This window comes from Tympanuchus pallidicinctus, unplaced genomic scaffold (genome assembly GCF_026119805.1).
Source record: "Tympanuchus pallidicinctus isolate F22 unplaced genomic scaffold, pur_lepc_1.0 scaffold96, whole genome shotgun sequence".
NCBI lineage: Eukaryota > Metazoa > Chordata > Aves > Galliformes > Phasianidae > Tympanuchus > Tympanuchus pallidicinctus.
The window spans coordinates 70,714-79,953 of NW_026294820.1; the positions used below are offsets into that span (position 1 = coordinate 70,714).

Genomic DNA, 9,240 nt, shown 5'->3' on the forward strand with positions numbered 1-9,240 from the left:
CCCGCACCCCGCACCTCCCATCGCTCCGCTTCGCTCCGGCGGCGAAACGAAACCGAAAGCCGAACCCCGAGGCGGAAAAGGATGGGTGGGCGTGGCCTCAGTGGAAACCACGCCCCCGTGACCACGCCCCCTCATTGAGCCACGCCCCCTTCATGCGGTTGATCCGACGGCGCGGGCCCCGCCCCCGCACAAGCCCCGCCTCCTTGCCGTCCATCTCCGCACAGGCCCCGCCTCCTGCTTTAGGCCCCGCCTCTTTTCGGCCTCACGTCTGCTTGCCGGTCCGTCTCCGCGCAGGCCACGCCCCCCACTTAGACCACGCCTCCTTTAGGCTCCGCCTCTGCGGTTGGGCCTCCTCTCCGTAGACCCCTCCCCCAGCCTTAGGCCCCGCCCCCTTTTAAGTCCGACTCCTCCGTTGATTCGTTTCCGCGTTGGCCCCGCCCCCTACGCAGGCCCCGCCCCTCGCGTAGACCCCGCCCTCATTCAGGCCCCGCCCACTGCGCGGAGCGGAGCGGCGCGGAGCGGTGAGCGGCTGCGGAGCGGCTCTTATGGGGCGGCGGTTCCTTATGGGGCGGCATTTCCCTATGGGGCGGAGGTTCCTTATGGGGCGGCTCCACGCGTGGCCGCGGTGCCGCAGCGCGGATCCCCCCTGAGCGGCGGTCGGCTGGGAGGCGGAGCCCCGCGGAGCTCCGGGGATCGGGGGCGGCCGTTGCTCCCCGCCGAGCGGCGCCCCGCGCCGGGCAGCGCCGTTACGCGAGGCCGGGGATCGGGTGGGAGGTGCAGGCCGCGCGTGGGCCGCGGCGGATTAACGGGCAAAGCGGATTAAACGCACCCCCCCCCCCCGCTCCCTCCATCCCATCCCATCCCATCCCCCCCCCAGGGACGCACGGCGCGGCCCCGCGTGACACTGCGGGGGGGGGGGAGGGGCTGCGATGTGGGGCTGAGGGCTGGGATGGGGGCTGGGGGCTGCGATGTGGGGCTGCGATACGAGGTTGGGATGTGGGGCGAAGGGCTGCGATACGAGGTTGGGATGTGGGGCTGCGATACGAGGTTGCGATGTGGGGCTGCGATGTGGGGCTGCGATACGAGGTTGGGATGTGGGGCTGCGATGTGGGGCTGCGATACGAGGTTGGGATGTGGGGCTGCGATGTGGGGCTGCAATACGAGGTTGGGATGTGGGGCTGCGATGTGGGGCTGCGATACGAGGTTGGGATGTGGGGCTGCGATGTGGGGCTGCAATACGAGGTTGGGATGTGGGGCTGCGATGTGGGGCTGCGATACGAGGTTGGGATGTGGGGCTGCGATGTGGGGCTGCAATACGAGGTTGGGATGTGGGGCTGCGATGTGGGGCTGTGATACGAGGTTGGGATGTGGGGCGAAGGGCTGCGATACGAGGTTGGGATGTGGGGCTGCGATGTGGGGCTGCGATACGAGGTTGGGATGTGGGGCTGCGATGTGGGGTTGCGATACGAGGTTGGGATGTGGGGCGAAGGGCTGCGCTGTGGGGCGAAGGGCTGCGATGTGGGGCGAAGGGCTGCGATGTGGGGCTGCACTGCGGGGCCATTTAAGGAGAGGAGATCGTGGGGCAAGGCTGTGGGGTCCGCTGTGGGGCGTGAGGCTGCGCTATGGGGCCGTGATAGGAGGTTGGGATGTGGGGCTGCGATGTGGGGCAGGGCTGTGGGGTGTGGGGCTGTGCTATGGGGCTGTGCTATGGGGCTGTGATAGGAGGTTGGGATGTGGGGCTGTGCTATGGGGCAGGGCTGTGGGGTGTGGGGCTGTGCTATGAGGTTGGGATGTGGGGCTGTGCTATGGGGCAGGGCTGTGGGGTGTGGGGCAGCGCTTATGGGGCCGTTCTATGGGGCTGTGCTATGAGGTTGGGATGTGGGGCTGTGCTATGGGGCAGGGCTGTGGGGTGTGGGGCTGCGCTATGGGGCCGTGATAGGAGGTTGGGATGTGGGGCTGCGATGTGGGGCAGGGCTGTGGGGCAGGGGGCTGCGCTATGGGGCTGTGCTATGAGGTTGGGATGTGGGGCTGTGCTATGGGGCAGGGCTGTGGGGTGTGGGGCTGCGCTATGGGGCTGCGCTATGGGGTTGGGATGTGGGGCTGTGCTATGGGGCTGCACCGCAGGGACATTAAATGAAGGGGTTCTGTGGGGCAGGGCTATGGGGTGCACTGTGGGGCAGATGTATGGGATGTGGGGCTGCGCTGTGGGGCAGATCTATGGGGTGGCTCTGTGGGATATGGAGCTGTGCTATGGGGTTGGGTGTGGGGCTGTGCTATGGGGTTGTACTGCAGGAACATTAAACGAAGGGGTTCTGTGGGGCAGGGCTATGGGGTGCGCTATGGGGCAGCTCTGTGGGATGTGGGGCTGCGCTACAGGGATGTTCAATGAAGGGTTCTATGGGGCAGCGCTTATGGGGCCGTTCTGTGGGGCTGCGCTATGGGGTTGTGCTGCGGCGATGGTGGGGCAGTTGTGGGGTGGGATGTGGGGCGGCAAAAGGAATGAGATTGGGAGGCGGCGGGATGTGGGGCGGGATGTGGGGCTGTGTGGGGCTGTGTGGGGCAGGATGTGGGGCGGGATGTGGGGCTGTGTGGGGCGCGATGTGGGGCGGGATGTGGGGCTGTATGGGGCGGGATGCGGGGCTGTGTGGGGCGGGTTGTGGGGCAGGATGTGGGGCGTGATGTGGGGCTGTGTGGGGCGGGATGTGGGGCGGGATGCGGGGCTGTGTGGGGCGTGATGTGGGGCTGTGTGGGGCGGGATGTGGGGCGGGATGCGGGGCTGTGTGGGGCAGGATGCGGGGCTGTGTGGGGCGGGTTGTGGGGCAGGATGTGGGGCGGGATGTGGGGCTGTGTGGGGCGCGATGTGGGGCGGGATGTGGGGCTGTATGGGGCGGGATGCGGGGCTGTGTGGGGCTGTGTGGGGCGGGATGTGGGGCTGTGTGGGGCAGGATGCGGGGCTGTGTGGGGCGGGTTGTGGGGCCGGATGTGGGGCGTGATGTGGGGCTGTGTGGGGCGGGATGTGGGGCGGGATGCGGGGCTGTGTGGGGCGTGATGTGGGGCTGTGTGGGGCGGGATGTGGGGCGGGATGCGGGGCTGTGTGGGGCAGGATGCGGGGCTGTGTGGGGTGGGTTGTGGGGCAGGATGTGGGGCGGGATGTGGGGCTGTGTGGGGCGGGATGTGGGGCGGGATGCGGGGCTGTGTGGGGCGGGATGCGGGGCTGTGTGGGGTGGGTTGTGGGGCAGGATGTGGGGCGGGATGTGGGGCTGTGTGGGGCGGGATGTGGGGCGGGATGCGGGGCTGTGTGGGGCAGGATGCGGGGCTGTGTGGGGCGGGATGTGGGGCGGCTGTGGGGCAGCGTGGGGCGGGATGTGGGGCGGTGCAGAGGGATGCTATGGGGTGGGTGGGGGGGAGGTGGGGCGGAGCGACGGTGGGGGCACTTATGGGGCAGCGTGGGGCGATGGGGGGCGCGGTTGTGGGGCTGGGAGTTGGGGGGGGGGGGGGGGGGGCTTTTGGGGGGGTCCAGTTGTGGGGCAGCGTGGGGTTTGGTTGGGGGGCCGGAAGAGGGGAAGTCAGCTGGTGTGGGGAGCTGTGGGGCTGCGTGGGCTTTTATGGTCCCTATGGGGTCAGTGGGGCTCTATGGGGCCGTGTGGGGCTCTGGAGGGATCAGTGGGGATCAGTGGGGCCATGTGGGGCTCTATAGGGATCAGTGGGGCTCTATAGGGATCTGTGGGGCTCTATAAGGATCTGTGGGGCCGTGTGGGGCTCTATAGGGATCAGTGGGGCTCTATAGGGATCAGTGGGGCCATGTGGGGCTCTATAGGGATCTGTGGGGCTCTATAGGGATCAGTGGGGCTCTATAAGGATCTGTGGGGCCGTGTGGGGCTCTATAGGGATCAGTGGGGCTCTATAAGGATCTGTGGGGCCGTGTGGGGCTTTATAGGGATCAGTGGGGCTGTGTAGGGCTCTGGAGGGATCTGTGGGGCTCTATAGGGATCAGTGGGGCTCTATAGGGATCTGCGGGCCTCTATAAGGATCTGTGGGGCCGTGTGGGGCTCTATAGGGATCTGTGGGGCCGTGTGGGACTTTATAGGGATCAGTGGGGCTCTATAGGGATCAGTGGGGCCATGTGGGGCTCTATAGGGATCAGTGGGGCTCTATAGGGATCAGTGGGGCCCTATGGGGCTCTATAGGGATCAATGGGGCTCTATAGGGATCAGTGGGGCCCTATGGGGCTCTATAGGGATCAGTGGGGCTCTATAGGGATCAGTGGGGCCATGTGGGGCTCTATAGGGATCTATGGGGCTCTATAGGGATCTGTGGGGATATGTGGGGCTCTATAGGGATCAGTGGGGCTCTATAGGGATCAGTGGGGCCCTATGGGGCTCTATAGGGATCAGTGGGGCTCTATAGGGATCAGTGGGGCCATGTGGGGCTCTATAGGGATCAGTGGGGCTCTATAGGGATCAGTGGGGCCATGTGGGGCTCTATAGGGATCAGTGGGGCTTTATAGGGATCAGTGGGGCCATGTGGGGCTCTATAGGGATCTGTGGGGCTCTATAGGGATCAGTGGGGCCATGTGGGGCTCTATAGGGATCAGTGGGGCTCTATAGGGATCAGTGGGGCCATGTGGGGCTCTATAGGGATCTGTGGGGCTCTATAGGGATCAGTGGGGCCATGTGGGGCTCTATAGGGATCTGTGGGGCCCTATGGGGCTCTATAGGGATCTGTGGGGCTCTATAGGGATCTGTAGGGCCCTATGGGGCTCTATAGGGATCTGTGGGGCTCTATAGGGATCAGTGGGGCTCTATAGGGATCAGTGGGGCCATGTGGGGCTCTATAGGGATCAGTGGGGCTCTATAGGGATCAGTGGGGCCATGTGGGGCTCTATAGGGATCAGTGGGGCTCTATAAGGATCTGTGGGGCCGTGTGGGGCTCTATAGGGATCTGTGGGGCTCTATAGGGATCAGTGGGGCTCTATAGGGATCAGTGGGGCTCTATAAGGATCTGTGGGGCCGTGTGGGGCTCTATAGGGATCTGTGGGGCTGTGTAGGGCTCTGGAGGGATCTATGGGGCTCTATAGGGATCAGTGGGGCCATGTGGGGCTCTATAGAGATCTGTGGGGCCCTATGGGGCTCTATAGGGATCAGTGGGGCCATGTGGGGCTCTATAGGGATCTGTGGGTCTCTAGGGATCAGTGGGGCTCTATAGGAACCAGTGGGGCTCTGTGGGGCCCAATGGGGCCGTGTGGGGCCCTATGGGGATCAGTGGGGCTCTGTGGGGTTCTGTGGGGCCCTATGGGGCACAGTGGAGTTCTGTGGGGCTCTATGGGGCTGTGTGGGGCCCTATGGGGCACAGTGGAGTTCTGTGGGGCCCTATGGGGCACAGTGGGGCTCTGTAAGGCCCTATGAGGCCGTGTGGGGCGCAGTGGGTGCCTGTGGGCGCTATGGGGCGCTATGGGGCCGTGTGGGGCTCTGTGCATCCCTATGGGCCCTATGGGGCCGTTGGTGGAAGGAGGGGGGAGGGGGTGAAGGTAGAAACGCTGTCGCCATGGCAACGGCGCCGCCATCTTGTACCGGCAGCGCCCCCTAGCGCCCACAGGCGCCTCTAGCGCCAATAGCTCCCCATGGGGCCCATAGGTCCCAATAGTGCTCTTTAGCGCCCCCTAGCGGCCACAGCTCCCCATAGGGCCCCATAGTGCTCCCTAGCGCCCCCTAGCGCCAATAGCTCCCCATAGGACCCATAGCTGCCCCATAGCGCCCCATAGGGCCCCATAGTGCTCCCATAGCGCCCCGTATCGCCAGTAGCTCCCCATAGGGCCCATAGCGGCCCCATAGGGCCCCATAGTGCTCCCATAGCGCCCCCTATCGCCCATAGCTCCCATAGGACCCCATAGGGCCCCATAGTGCTCCCATAGCGCTCCCTAGTGGCCATAGCTCCCCATAGGGCCCATAGCTGCCCCCTAGAGCCCCATAGGGCCCTATAGTGCCCCCTATTGCCCATAGCTTCCCTTAGGGCCCATAGCTGCCCCCTAGAGCCCCATAGGACCCCACAGTGCTCCCTAGCGCCCCACAGGGCCCATAGCTCCCTATAGGGCCCCATAAGCTCCCCATAGGGCCCCATAGTGCTCCCTAGCACCCATAGCTCCCCATATGGGCCCATAGCTCCCCATAGGGGCCCATAGCTGCCCCCTAGAGCCCCATAGGGCCCTATAGTGCTCCTAGCGCCTATAGCTCCCCATGGGGCCCCATAGCTTCCCCATAGGGCCCATAAGCTCCCCATAGTGCTCCCTAGCACCCCCTAGCACCCATAGCTCCCCATACGGCCCCATAACTCCCCATAGGGCCCATAGCTGCCCCCTAGAGCCCCATAGGGCCCCACAGTGCTCCCTAGTGCCTATAGCTCCCCATGGGGCCCCATAGTTTCCCCATGGGGCCCATAAGCTCCCCATAGTACTGCCTAGCGCCCCCTAGTACCCATAGCTCTCCATAGGGCCCATAGCTGCCCCCTAGATCCCTATAGAGCCCCATAGTGCCCCCTATTGCCCATAGCTCTCCATAGGGCCCATAGCCGCCCCCTAGAGCCCCATAGCGCCATAGCTCCCCATAGGGCCCATGGCTGCCCCCTAGAGTCCCATAGGGCCCCATAGTGCCCCCTAGCGCCCCCTAGCTCCTATAGCTCCCCATAGTGCTCCCTAGTGCCCCCTAGCGCCTATAGCTCCCCATAGTGCTCCCTACCGCCCCCTAGCGCCCATAGTTCCCCATAGGGCCCCATAGCTCCCCCTAGCGCCCATAGCTTCCCATGGGCCCCATAGCTCCCCATAGGGCCCATAGCTGCCCCCTAGAGCCCCATAGCGCCATAGCTCCCCATGGGGCTCCATAGCTCCCCATAGGGCCCCTAGCACCCCATAGGGCCCCTAGCGCCCCATGGGACCCCATAGCTCCCCATAGGGCCCGAGCTGCCCCCTAGCTCCCCCTAGCGCCCATAGCTTCCCATGGGGTCCATAGCTCCCCATAGGGCCCATAGCCGCCCCCTAGAGCCCCATAGCGCCATAGCTCCCCATGGGGCCCCATAGCTTCCCCATGGGGCCCATAAGCTCCCCATAGTGCTCCCTAGCGCCCCCTAGCGCCTATAGCTCCCCATAGGGCCCCATAGCTTCCCCAAAGGGCCCATAAGCTCCCATAGTGCTCCCTAGCGCCCCCTAGCACCCATAGCTCCCCATAGGGCCCATGGCTGCCCCCTAGAGTCCCATAGCTCCCCATAGTGCCCCCTAGCGCCTGTAGCTCCCCATAGTGCTCTTTAGCGCCCCCTAGCGGCCACAGCTCCCCATAGGGCCCATAGCGCCCCATAGGGCCCATAGCTCCCCATGGGACCGCATAACTCCCCATAGGGCCCTAACTGCCCCCTAGAGCCCCATAGCGCCATAGCTCCCCATGGGGCCCCATAGCTTCCCCATGGGGCCCATAATCTCCCCATAGTGCTCCCTAGCGCCCCCTAGCACCCATAGCTCCCCATAGGGCCCATAGCCGCCCCTTGAGCCCCATAGCGCCCATAGAGCCCCATAGTGCTCCCTAGCGCCCCCTAGCGCCTATAGCTCCCCATAGGGCCCCATAGCTTCCCCATAGGGCCCATAAGCTCCCATAGTGCTCCCTAGCGCCCCCTAGCACCCATAGCTCCCCATAGGGCCCATGGCTGCCCCCTAGAGTCCCATAGGGCCCCATAGTGCCCCCTAGCGCCCATAGCTCCCCATAGGGCCCCCAGCGCCCCATAGGGCCCATAGCTCACCATGGGACCCCTTAACTCCCCATAGGGCCCATAGCCGCCCCCTAGAGCCCCATAGCTCCCCCTAGCGCCCAAAGCTTCCCATGGGCCCCATAGCCACCCCCTAGAGCCCTATAGCGCCCATAGAGCCCCATAGTGCCCCCTAGCGCCCATAGCTCCCCATAGGGCCCCTAGCGCCCCATAGAGCCCATAGCTCCCCATGGGATCCCATAACTCCCCATAGGGCCCTAACTGCCCCCTAGAGCCCCATAGCTCCCCCTAGCGCCCACAGCTTCCCATGGGCCCCATAGCTCCCCATAGGGCCCATAGCTGCCCCCTAGAGCCCCATAGCGCCATAGCTCCCCATGGGGCTCCATAGCTCCCCATAGGGCCCCTAGCGCCCCATAGGGCCCATAGCTCCCCATGGGACCCCATAACTCCCCATAGGGCCCGAGCTGCCCCCTAGAGCCCCATAGCTCCCCCTAGCGCCCATAGCTTCCCATGGGGTCCATAGCTCCCCATAGGGCCCATAGCTGCCCCCTAGAGCCCCATAGCGCCATAGCTCCCCATGGGGCTCCATAGCTTCCCCATGGGGCCCATAATCTCCCCATAGTGCTCCCTAGCGCCCCCTAGCACCCATAGCTGCCCATAGGGCCTATAGCCGCCCCTTGAGCCCTGTAGGGCCCATAGAGCCCCATAGTGCTCCCTAGCGCCCCCTAGCGCCTATAGCTCCCCATAGGCCCCATAGCTTCCCCATAGGGCCCATAAGCTCCCATAGTGCTCCCTAGCACCCCCTAGCACCCATAGCTCCCCATAGGGCCCATGGCTGCCCCCTAGAGTCCCATAGGGCCCCATAGTGCCCCCTTGCGCCCCCTAGCGCCTATAGCTCCCCATAGTGCACCCTACCGCCCCCTAGCGCCCATAGCTCCCCATAGGGCCCCTAGCGCCCCATAGGGCCCATAGCTCCCCATGGGACCCCATAACTCCCCATAGGGCCCGAGCTGCCCCCTAGAGCCCCATAGCTCCCCCTAGCGCCCATAGCTTCCCATGGGCCCCATAGCTCCCCATAGGGCCCATAGCTGCCCCCTAGAGCCCCATAGCGCCATAGCTCCCCATGGGGCCCCATAGCTTCCCCATGGGGCCCATAATCTCCCCATAGTGCTCCCTAGCGCCCCCTAGCACCCATAGCTCCCCATAGGGCCCATAGCTGCCCCTTGAGCCCCCTAGCGCTCATAGAGCCCCATAGTGCTCCCTAGCGCCCCCTAGCGCCTATAGCTCCTCATAGGGCCCCATAGCTTCCCCATAGGGCCCATAAGCTCCCATAGTGCTCCCTAGCACCCCCTAGCACCCATAGCTCCCCATAGGGCCCATGGCTGCCCCCTAGAGTCCCATAGGGCCCCATAGTGCCCCCTTGCGCCCCTAGCGCCTATAGCTCCCCATAGTGCACCCTACCGCCCCCTAGCGCCCATAGCTCCCCATAGGGCC

At 65.1% G+C, this 9,240-nt stretch overlaps 1 protein-coding gene and 1 long non-coding RNA gene across 3 annotated transcripts in view; one reads left to right on the forward strand and one right to left on the reverse strand.

Moving 5' to 3' along the window:
• LOC128074730 (basic proline-rich protein-like) overlaps window positions 1–109 on the reverse strand; it is a 44,479-nt gene extending 44,370 nt beyond the window's left edge. Inside the window, exon 1 of the mRNA XM_052670788.1 lies at window positions 15–109. Within this exon, the coding sequence (XP_052526748.1) occupies window positions 15–21 (7 nt within the window). The 5' untranslated portion in view covers window positions 22–109. The remainder of the gene's footprint in view (window positions 1–14) is intronic.
• A 7,059-nt stretch (window positions 110–7,168) lies between these two features.
• Window positions 7,169–8,949, forward strand: LOC128074727 (uncharacterized). 2 transcript variants are annotated; one of them, XR_008203417.1, is made up of 3 exons: window positions 7,169–7,257; window positions 7,639–7,716; window positions 8,915–8,949. It is a non-coding gene; the product is annotated as an uncharacterized LOC128074727 (long non-coding RNA). The 2 variants fall into 2 exon arrangements; XR_008203416.1 differs by lacking the exon at window positions 8,915–8,949 and adding an exon at window positions 8,456–8,490.
• The last annotated feature ends 291 nt before the right edge of the window (window positions 8,950–9,240 follow it).